Below are 12211 nucleotides of genomic sequence, written 5' to 3'. Positions count from 1 at the left end.
TACTGTTGTCTTACATGGTCAATATCAAGTCAATTTTGAAATTTCTGCGCTCATCTTGCACTCCTGCAGTGTCGCTGCAACCTGACTGAGCCTCTTTGCATCTGGAGAGGAGGGGGTGGAGGAAAACAACTCCAACTGGCTCCAACTCGCAATGTGGACTGCAGTTCTCATTTCTGGACAAGCAACTGCTACATACATTCCTTTAAGTCACCAATTTAATACAAATTGATTTATTATCTAAATCTATTTAACGGTATGGTCAATATTTGGTGGCACCCTGAGTATTAACAAGTCTGTTGTGTATGTGTGTGTGTGTATAAAAGCAGAATATGCTTTACCGCGGCTGAGTCCATCAGGGCCTCGAAGTATCCGGCACTCCTCTATCTGTCCGTATGGTGAGAACATCAGTCGGATGTCATTCTCGTTACATTTCTTGGAGATCATTCCAATGAACAGCTTCCTGTCCTCCACTGCTGTATTCAACACAACACAACATCAAACACACCTGCTCTGTGTCAAGGTAAATGCTGCAATACAACATTCAACATGCACATGTGTTTCATTGTGAATGTTCTGCAACTTATGTCTTTGAAGAGAAATGAGTTGGGTTTAGGACAATATTCTCTAACATTCATGCTCAAGTCTGATTAAAAACAATAGTCAGGTGCCCAAAAATCCTCCTGTTCACTCTGACCAATAAGAGATCCCTTCCTACAGTAGTAAAATTCCAGAGCAAGTGATGGGGGACAAAGTCTGCAGCTGTCCATGCAAAATTTGATTTGATTAAATCACACTGCTGAAGCTTCATATTAGCTTCAGATACATTTTTACACAAAACCATGACTGTGGATTTTGTCCCCATCACTTACACTTGAAGTGCTTTATGAAAAGATCTTTTAATGGCCAGTATGAGTGGAAGAACTTTTTACAAACATCAAAAAGGTATCTCACTCTTTTTATTCTATTTCTAAACCAACAACTAGCAGCTTTATGAATTTGTTTTCTTAGCAGGATAAAAATATCCTCACTATTGTGGATACATGTGAAAAGCTCAGTCTGAACAGTATCATAATGATGTCACTCAACAGTTTCACCAAGTCTAATTACACTGACAAATCATATAATTATGACTGTTTAAAGCAATAACCTTTATAAGGGTTATCATTATCATTAGAAAAGGAATGCGATCAGAGTTGTCAGCAGATATTAAAGGACAAAAGACAGATAGAAATGCTAGAAAATTCTTACCATTGTTCTTCTCACTGTCAGCTGGCTTCATTTGGATTGGGTGGTGCATCTGAAAAAGGCAACAAATAACAGATTAGTATTCATAACCCTGAGATATGCACATCTGTGTTGTGCAATGCATTTCAGTAATATTATATATATTATATTAATATATATATATTAATATATACAGAGATTTCATGTACATATTAGTAGTTAAAGAGATTAGCATCATGGCAGAGAGTCGTTTTATGAAGAGGGCCAGTTGTAATACTGTACTGTCTGTATGCTAGATACACATATTAATACACATGGAAGTGTTTATGCATATATTTTGGCTACATTCAGAATGTTTAATAACACGCTAGCCCACGTCAGTCCATTCTCGATAACTGGAACATAGACATTATCCAAAGACACTTCACTTGAAGAGCTTCACTCAAGTCTTGAATTCATAAACAACTACATCAGCAAGTTAGAACAGACCAACAATTTCCTCCAAGCCACTATCAAAACATGGACTCTGTCATAAAAGAGAACCGAGTAAGAGCAAAGAAAAAGAAACTGAAAGACACCAAATATGAATTGACTGACCAACTCCCCATGAAAACACACAAACAAAACAAGAAGCATGCTGGCTTGATTGTGGACAAATTATACAGGGTGTCCGTAAAGTCACTTTACAATTTACCAAATTTATTACAAAAGCAAATGAATAGAAATATCTGTGGAAATTATTACAAAATGATAAGTAGATATTTAAGTTTTTTGCCTCATTTAATACACCTCTATATGGGCACCATTAGTTGCACGAAACACATCAAGACGGTAGTCGATTTCATTTCTTTATCCAACACTGCCCCTGTCTCTGTCATAAATTTCTTTGTAATAACTCTACACTCTACCATCTTTCCAATGTTACGTTCAGACTACACAATGTTTTTATCTGTTAAGATGGTTATGGTTTCAAATGACAGACAAAACTCTTGCTGTGACATGATAGATGGCATGCTGATCTCCATCAATCATAGCTTTCCATCTTTCACAACTCATCACATGTCATCCGAAATGACGTGCTAGGGACAGATTTCCAGGTATTATGATACTGCCTTGTCATGTGTGCATCAGGATGATGAAGAGAAAAAACATCTGGACAAAACAGCCTGCCATGGTAAAATGTGAATAGCAATTAAACAACAACAATGCAACAAACTAGATAGCTCAACCCTGTCATTTGTCAGCATCTCCATGAAATGCCATAACTGCTTCAAAAATATTACTATAGCTACAGTTCTGACAGCTTGGAGGAAAGTTCACACTTAACATGAGTAACTTATACACACTACTATGATATGATCCAGAATACTCTTATGACAAAGAAAAAAAAAATCACTGAATTTCACAACTTGGAAAGGCAAAGGTATCACACAGTTAGAAAATATTGTCCAACCCCAATTCCAAATACACCCATTCTGAATTTGATGCCTGCAACATGTTCCAGAAAGTCGAGACAGGAGCATGTTTTCCACGGTCATACACCACCTTTTCTTTTAGCAACCCTCAGTCAGTGTTTGGGAACTGAGGAAACTAATTGTTGGAAGTTTTGAAAGTGAAATTCTTTCTCTTTCTTGCTTGATGTAGAACTTCAGGTGCTCAACATTCCGGGGTCTCTGTTGTTGTACTGTGCACTTCATAGTGCGCCACATATTCTCAATAGGAGACAGGTCTGGACTGCAGGCAGGTCAGTCTAGTACCTGAACTCTTTCACTATGAAGACACGCTGCTGTCTTTTTGAAAATGACATGACCTGAATGGAAGCATATGTTGCTCCAAAACTTTTGCGCATCAATGGGGATTGCAGATGTCACAGTTACCCATGACGCCATGGGAACTAACACACCTGAATACCATCACAGATTCTGACTTTGAAGTTGATGGTCTTCTTCCTCTTTAGCTCGGATTACACAACATCCATTATTTCCAAAAAAGAAAAATCAGAATTTGGACTTGTCAGACCACAGCACACTTTTCCACTTTGCGCCAGTCCATCTTAGATGAGCTCAGGCTCAGAGAAGTCTGCAGTGTTTCTGGATGTTGATGTTGATATATGTCTTTCTCTTTGCATGGTAGAGTCTTAACTTGCATTAGTAGATACAGAGACAAACTGTGTTTACTGACACCATTTTTCCAAAGTGTTCCTGAGCCCATGTAGTATCATTTAGACAGATATGTGGGTTTTTCATGGAGTTTTTAATACAGTGCTGCTTGAAGGGTGAAAGGTCACAGACATTCAGCCTTGCCCCTTACGTGCAGAGATTTCTCCAGAGACTCTGAATCTTTTAATTGCATTATGGATTGCAGATGGTGAAATACAATAAGTTCCTGCAGTTCTGTGTTGAAATGTTGTTCTCACATTGTTGGACTATTTGCCCATGCAGTGATGAACCTCATCTCATTCACGCTTGTGAAGTGACTAAACCTTTCAAGGACGCTCCTTCAATACCCAATCATAATATTGTCATCTGTTACCAATTAACCTGTCTACCTGTGAAGTGTTACAAACTGGTGTCTTTTGAGGATTACACTGCTTTCCCAGTCTTCTGTTGCCCCTATCTCAACTATTGTGAAACATGTTGCAGTCATCAAATTCAGAATGGGTGAACATTGCAAAAAAAACAAAAAAAACAAAAACAATTAAGTTTATCGGTTTGAGCATCAAATATCTTGTCTTTACATTTTATTCATTTGAATACAAGTTAAAAAAAAATGCAAATCATTGCATTATGTTTTTATTTATGTTTTACCCCCCTTCTAGTTTTTCTCATTAGCTTTGGCAGCAGAAACAGCCTTTCCTTTCATCACACCGTTGGTGCTTTGACCCCCAACAATAGACCTGGCTGCTGAATCAGCTCCCACAGTTCATAGCAGACGGACAGCCCTGTACTTTGATGGTCTGTTCATGTTCACATTCCAAAACTGGACCAACCACTATGCTGAAGCTGCAGAGAGGAAGTCTGAGATTTCTGTATGAAGCAGCATGCATTGAAAAGGCAGTTAAAGGAGACCGTCACCTACCCCTGGCAGAATCTTCATGTTGTGCAGCGCATTCTGTGCTTCCAAGGCTGATTTGCGAGTATAGTACGTAATAAAACAGCAGCCTGCCAGGCAAACAAAAAAGACACCTGTGTCACAAACCTGACTCCATTACTAGATTATACATATGCTATATAGAAGGTATGCTGTGGCTCCAAAATGATTTTTTTTCTTATAATAAGCAATAAAAAACTGCAACCCAGTCAAATTTTACACTGAATTGCTAAATGTACATGTTACCTGTTAGACTACTACAGATCAGATTCCAGTGAAATATTCTTGTGTGTGTGTGTGTGTGTGTGTGTGTGTGTGTGTGTGTGTGTGTGTGTTAGTGTGTTCCAGACTGACCTTTGCTCTGTGGTGGATTCTGGCTGCGGTCTCGGAGAACATTAATCTCGTAGACTGCTCCATAAGGCTCAAATAGCTCACGAAGCTGCTCCTCAGACCAGGACCGTGGAATCTGTCCCACAAACATCTTAATGGCATCAACATCTGGTTGGTCGGGGTGGTCCAAAGACCCATTCATCTTCTTCCCACTTCAAAGAAAAAAAGCAGTGTATTAGATGGAGGATAAAAACAAACGATTTTTTTTTCACTTACAACTGCAACAAGTAAACAACAGCTCGCTGTGTAAACCTGTCAAGTAATTGATTCTTCAGTGAAAGAAATGTGCAAGAGAAACAGATAGAGATACGAGGAAAAGAAGGGATTCTCTGAAAGTGTTTTATTTTCTTTATGATGCTGATCCACTTAAAAGAAAGAACAAAATCCTGACCCACTTTTTAAATTCAGGCTGAAAGGAATAACTGCATGAATGGATGACCCACAAACCCCTTTGCTTAATTATGAGTTTTCTTTCAAATCAAACATCTTCAGATGAATGGAAAGTATTGTTATTGCAGCGGCATGTATAATTACTATGTATAATAGTTTTTGCCTCAAATGTAGGTTAAAGGGACAGTTCATCCCAAAATCAAAAATACATTTTTTTTGGTGTGAGTCACAGAGTTTGGACACATCAGCCATAGAGATGTCTGCCTTCTCTCCAACATCACTGGAACAAATTGTACTCGGTCTGTGGTGCTCAAAGCACCAAAAAAAATAAATTTTGAAATTTATAACAAGTGACTCTTTCCAAAAATCATGACCTGGTTATTTAAGATAATTCACAGACCTTCTTGATAGCAGTTTCATGTAGGGAAGACTTTCTTACTATTAGAAATACATGATATCATGATATTTATTTGATATATGTATATATGTATATATAAAACAATAGTAATATATAAATGCCATCATAACAACAGAATGCCAGTAAATACTGCTTTGCTACTTCTAGCATGACAACACCTCCACTGGGAGGAAACACTTCCCAGCAGCACGTCCTCTTACACTGGTATGCCAATGGAAGACAGCTTGTCAAAATTTCAAAAGCTCTCAAAACTTTGTGTTTTTTACTGCACGTTTTGTTCCTTCTTTTTGCCTGTCTCGCTTCTTTCAATTTGTACTGTTGAAACACATTGCCCACTCTTGGTGTAAAACAATAGTTTGTAGTATTTCACACCAACAGACCTCAACTTCAACTCAAATTTAACTGAGAATTCTGATGTCGGAGGCGTACACCTACAGTACCAGTAAAAAGTTTAGACAAATTTCTCAGTCAGTTTTTTCTTCACTTTTATAGAAATGACTCAGTTTATACAAATAGTGGGCCAAGCGGTGATCAAAGCAAAAGGTGGCTACTAAAAATTTAAAATGTCCACAATAAAAATCAAAAGGACTCTTGCACACGGTCTTCTGCACTTGTAATCAAAGATTCAATAATTCAATAACATTTTTCGATTGCAAGTTCAGAAGACAGCGAGCGAGTCTGTTATATTCTAGATTATTAAAAAGCAAAAATGTATTTTGCCTAGTTTTCACATTTTTTGCATATTTTTTCCATATAATTCCATATTCCATTTTGATGTTTCTGTCTTTGTCCAACCAACAATTCAGTCCTCAAAGTTATTAAATTTTATTTTAAATATTTACACAATTAAAAAGGAAAAGCAGCAAGTCATCATATCTGAAGAGCTGGAACCATGAAATGTTTTTATATGAAAAATGCCTTTTTGGCACACCATGCAGGATTCTCCTAAAAAACAATACACAGACTCAAGCAGAAATACTCAATCATCATGTATGGCCCACTAGAAGTTTGTGGCGGTGTCTGTATCTGAAGAGATTCTGCCCTCTGCCTGTATTTTATTTTTTTGCAGTGTTCGGGATGTTTCTGGGCATCAGTGTTTGAGTAGTGGATTGTAGCCCCCAGCCAATAACAGGGTGTGAGGTCGGGCCTCTATAAAAACATAGCGACCAGGTGACATTGCTGTCTCTGTCTCTCTCCTCTCTATCTGTGAGAGCTGCAGGTCTCGGTCTCTTTGACCGAGGGCGAGGCTGAGCCACACACTCACACACACATACACATACACACACACACAGGCAGGCAGAGCACAGAGGACAGAGGACAGGATGAGTTTGCTTTGGTTGCATTCAAACAGAATCCGGCAACGTGACAACTTCCTGCAGGGTTGTATTTGTTGCATTTTTATATCTTGTCATTTTGTACGGCTGCTACCTTGACCAGGTCTCTCTTGTAAGAGATTTCCAATCCCTCTGGGACTTCCTGGTTAAACAAAGTGGGAAAAAGTGCTTTAGAAGATAACTGTTAAACAAAAAAATAAGGATTTGTTTCTCTGATTCACTGCTTTGTTCCTGATTACATCAGTCCTTTTTTCAATTCACTCTCTACTTTGCTGCTCTTTCTCTCCCATTTGTTTGTTTGGCTGGGGAGGAAGGGCCAACTTAGAATGATGCATTTACAAACAGCAAGCATCAAATCCTTAATAGTATGCCTTTAAACAATCAATTTTCTGTCAATCGAATAATCATTAATCAACTCATCATTTCAGCTGCACTTGTTAATTTCACGTATAACAACACATATTTTATAAGCCCTTCATATACCTTGTGTGCTAAAACCTCAGTTTGTAAAGCAACAAGTACAAAAAGGTGTCAGATAAATGCCATGACCTAAAAAGTACATTTACTTCTTCTATGTATTGTAGTAAAAGTATTAAGTGTCATGAAATGGAAATACTCAATTAAAGTACAAGCAGCCCACATAAAATTTCTACTTATGTACAGTATTTGAGTAAATGTACATTCCGTAACAGCTGACAGCCGTGTGCACACAGTCTGATGTATTTTTACTAAGACAGCCTGCTTTCATCAGATTACTCTGGATGCTTTGAACCAATCAGTTTAGTCAGTGTGTTATGAATTCGCATTTTCATAACATTCTTTTTTTTTCAGCTTTTTAAATAATAATGTAAATAAAACAGTTCTGCATACTTCCTTCTTTCACCTAAGACGTAATCCTGAAAATGTCAAAATATGAAAACAAGCACTCTAGGTCTGAACGATTTTGGAAAAATATCTAATTACGATTATTCTGACTGATGTTGAAATTTATATAACTTGCAATATTAGAGGTAATGATAATTTCTACATCATTATTCTGTGATATTTTTTGTAAGGTTCTGTAATACATTAATATGTTCTTTTTAAGTCTGTAGAGTCTGATTTATAGGACATTCATGACATTCATTCATTTAAAAGTTTTTTGACACACATTTTGCCTTTAACAAATTTTGCACCTCATGTAATTTGAAAATTGCAGAAAGGGCATATTGTGATTTTGATACAATTTCTATTAATTGTGCAGCCCTACGAGAACTTACCCTAGTTACATTTTTTAATATATGGACTAATCAATTTCAGACCTCTTTGACAAGTATGTATACGGTACAAAACATTTCAGGAATAACCTATTTAAAAACTTCTTGAGTTGAACTTGAACTTCTTGAAACGTAGGCTTAGTTTTTACATACTATGAGTATTCACAGCTAAGGCCACAATAAAGAGATTTGGAATCTGTAAGCAAGGGACAAGATTTTGGGATCCGAAGTGTTCTAGTTTGTGTTTATAATCCAAAGTGTATTGACAAATTTGAGTGGGCTTTAGTTGCATGCAGGTAAACAATCCATGCAGAGAGCAAAAGAGGCTGGACACAATGGCTGAAATGTAAACTTGGTATCCATCAGCTACGGTCTGACGATTGTTTTGCTAAATTATCTGCATTTATATGTAGATATCTGCTGAGAGAGATTAGCTGAAATGTCCTCTGAACCTCAGACACCAACAAATATCAGTGTTTGCATCTAAAATTGGCAATCGGCCTGTAAACAATGACCAACACATGGAGGAGGAAGTCTTGGCCAAATATCCATTATTCGTTGGTTACACCAAAAGCTGAGAATCTGAGAGCCAACAGCCAATTCTTCAGCCAGCGGATATCCAGGTCGAGACTTCATTTTATTGCGCAGCGCACTGTTTACAGCCCATTTAGCAACTTGAGATCTCATGAGATTGGAGGTGGAGGCTAATCTCTATGAACAGATATCTGCATATAAGTGTAGATACATTTTTAAAAAGATAATAAAAAGTGAAATCATCATCAGATTATAGCCATAACCACATACGGTTGAACTACATACATCCAAAGGCTCCTCAAGCATTTTTATCCCTTGCCTACAGATTCTGTAATCTCTTACAGACATTAGTATAATACTGACAACCTCTATAAAACACATGCTTCTCATTTACTTTTCGTAAAATCTTCTCATTTACTAAACATTAGTTTCCCAGTTTGCCATGAAGCAAGCTAATGTCATGGTTTGTCAGTACTGCGGAAGATAGCTAATAAGTTGCTAATAACTTGCTAGCATATAGCATTATATAAACTCTGCCTAACTAACATAATTGGGATTACGTCATTTTAAAAGGCACAGCATGGAATTAATAATTCCCTTACTTAATGTCTTATCATCACATTCCTAAACAGCTGGCTAGAACTGGTAATGATAAGGGGAATATTAGGCCAGCACAAAAATGCTAGAAGTAAACACATGCACAATTAGATGAGTAAATGAGGGAGAGCTGATTCAGACACGACCACCCTCATTGTCATTGTTTGTCCTTGGGTAGCCCCTACCAATGTCAAGATGGTGCTGAATTGTCCCAACTAATATTTTTACTGATCATAAACGTATATGCCATTGCAGCTCCACACACAGTTATCAGTTAAGTCTATACTGTGTTGTCTTGTGTACTACCTGCAAAAAGCGGCCGATTATGATGAAATGTGGAAGACTGAGATACATGTAACTGATTTTGATGATCTTTCAACCAAGCAATGGCAAGCAGTCTGGACTATGATAAAAGAATAACAGTTTGAAGCAGCTGATTCTAGTTTAAATGTTTCAAACTGCAGAATTAAAACATATTCACTGGATGTACACTGGATAGAACATCAGTCAAGTGAAGTTATATTTAAATTTCAGGCATAAGGCTAATTTGTGATGCCCTCTTTTTCAAGGGACAAAAGTGTAGCGAAGTAACAGCTTAGCTGTTATGTAATCAAAACAATTTCTCAGATTTATATCATTAAAATACAATGCAAAATATTTGATCAGTACCAAAGTAAAATTCAGAAGAGACAAGTCCTTTTTTAGGCAAATACATTTTGAATTAAGTGTTTTACAGTGTTGAGATATTTGTGCATGCTACGTTATTAAGATAGTAGAAAAGTCATAAAGATTCATCACATCCCAAAATCTAAATATCTCTATATATATTATGTCTGCTGTCTTTTAGTCAGCTCATAATCAACCTGTCACAGTTGTAAGTGACCACAACATCTGGGTGTCTAAGCATCCCATTTCCAAGGATATGGTGGTATTTAAGGACCCCATTGGTCCCTCAAATCAAGACAAAGTAGAGGCCTCAAAGTGACCTGTACCAGGGGACAAGTCAGTATGGGGTTGCACAACACTGACAAAGTCAAATACCACAACAATTGTGATCAAAGACTTTGATATCAATATTCTATACACGAATACACTGTGACATTACTTTAGGAATGATAATTGGTGTTTCAGAGAAAAAGTGGCCAAAAGATTATTCTGGGAAAGAAAACACTGACAATCTGGTTGGTTATGATGACTAAAGAGGGTGACGCACTCATTGTTAATTTTGGCTTGTAGAGCAGCTAATTGAGCACAGACGTTTCTTGAAAAAATAATAGCCAAGAATAGGGCTGCAACCAAAGATTATTTTTGATGTTGATTATTTTCTTGATTAACTGATTAGCTGTTTGGTCCATAAAATGTTGATCAGTGTACAAGAAGCCCAAGATGATGCCCTCACATGTTTACTGTCATAAAGAATTAAAGAGACCAGAAAATATTCATATTTAAGAAGCTGAAATCAGAATTTTAAAAATTAATCAAACTGATGAGTCAATTTCCAAATTGTTGGCAACTAATTTCAATTTCATGAATCAATTATTTGTTGCAGTTCTAGCCAAGAATCAAAGAAGTGTTCCTTAGGTACAGGAACTGATTATCAGAATCTGAATAGGACTCAGAATTGGTCAAAAAATATCCAACCTTAAAGAAAGACAGACAGGAAGATACCTCAACTCTTCTTAGTACACTGGAGTGCAATGTGGATGCAAATTGCCACTATGAGCTCTGACGACATTTTTGGTGGGATTTCTTGCTGACACTTCAATGGACACAGATGGAACCCATATGCGTAAACAGCGCTGATTCTACAGGAAAACTATTTTGATGTAAATGCATTTAATATTCTGTTGAAAGTAAGCTGCCAGTGTGTCCACTGGGTTAAAAGAGTTTAAAGGTTTAATAGAATGTTAGAACTCAATTTTTTCACTAATACTGATCAATCAAACCCACTTCATACTGAATGTAAACATTACATGTGAATAAGACAGATACACATCAGGAACCTTTGAGGATGACAGAACTGTAGAGAGAAAACAAGCAAAGTGGCACTTGTCATTCTTAGACCACACAGCTTCTTGTGAATATTACAAATTCTACACTAAATCACAACAGACCAGTCTTTCATAGATGACTTCCAGAAACACATGACAACCCTAAAAAAAACAGATAATTCAAAGATGGTCTGGAGTTACTTACACAGGACTAGAATTCAAAGAGCAGTGGTCCACCATCATCTCAGGGAGAAAATCCAGTTTAAAAGAGGCCATGACGGTGAAATTTGTTTCTTTTTCTTTCTTCTTCCTTAAGACAACAAGCTAAACTGACACAGTGATCAGAGGGTGGTGATAAACTCCAGATCGTACACTTGTTGGTAAGTCCCTGGCCAATGGTGTAATAAGGCAGCCAACGGTGCACAAACGGCAGAGAAAAACAGTGTCCCGCAACAAACCAATCCACATGGAGATCCCGTCCACTGACACACAAACACAGCAAACAAAATGTGGCTGAGGAACCACCTTTGTTTAAGATGGAAGAGGAGCACAGATGACAGACACAAAGTGACAGGCCTTCAGGTTGGCTTTCCAGGTTCTGGGACTGGGACTAACCACTGCATGGAGCTCATGGAGACAGAGGGCTGCTGGGATCACTGGGGCCAGAGAGAGTAATGGCAATTTGGGGTCCCACAATCAAAGTGCTGATGATCCACGGCCTTTGTGAACATTTCTCCTAGGCCAGCAGATCTGGCTGCAGCGTCAGATAAACAGGGTGTCAGATTGATGGTGATAAGGCCCAGTGGGCAGAGGGAATGAAAGAGGGAGTGAATAGTACTCCCCAGCCAGTAGCTAATCCCTGGACTAGCCACACCAGGGGCTAACAATTAGGTTCCGGCCTGAGGGGGGCTGTGTTTACCCTGTTGTCCTACAGGCTGCACTCGTTTGTGTGCGATTTGTGTGTGTAAAAACAGAAGGCAGCCAATG

The 12211-nt window shown here is 37.8% G+C and overlaps 1 protein-coding gene across 6 annotated transcripts in view; it reads right to left on the bottom strand.

Moving 5' to 3' along the window:
• celf1 (cugbp, Elav-like family member 1) overlaps nt 1–12211 on the bottom strand; it is a 34614-nt gene that overhangs the window by 14922 nt on the left and 7481 nt on the right. For 3 of the 6 annotated variants that reach the window (XM_084722087.1, XM_084722088.1, XM_084722092.1), the window contains 4 exons: nt 4669–4856; nt 4303–4385; nt 1249–1297; nt 339–473 (listed from right to left, as the gene is read on the bottom strand). In XM_084722087.1, coding sequence (XP_084578213.1) covers nt 339–473; nt 1249–1297; nt 4303–4385; nt 4669–4856 — 455 coding nt within the window. Of the gene's footprint in view, nt 1–338; nt 474–1248; nt 1298–4302; nt 4386–4668; nt 4857–11429; nt 11850–12211 lie in introns of those variants that run through there. The other 3 variants (XM_084722091.1, XM_084722090.1, XM_084722089.1) reach the window with 3 other exon arrangements.

Source organism: Lutjanus erythropterus, chromosome 1, assembly GCF_056507025.1.
Source record: "Lutjanus erythropterus isolate fLutEry1 chromosome 1, fLutEry1.hap2, whole genome shotgun sequence".
Lineage (NCBI taxonomy): Eukaryota > Metazoa > Chordata > Actinopteri > Lutjaniformes > Lutjanidae > Lutjanus > Lutjanus erythropterus.
This window is presented reverse-complemented; position numbering and strand designations above follow the sequence as displayed.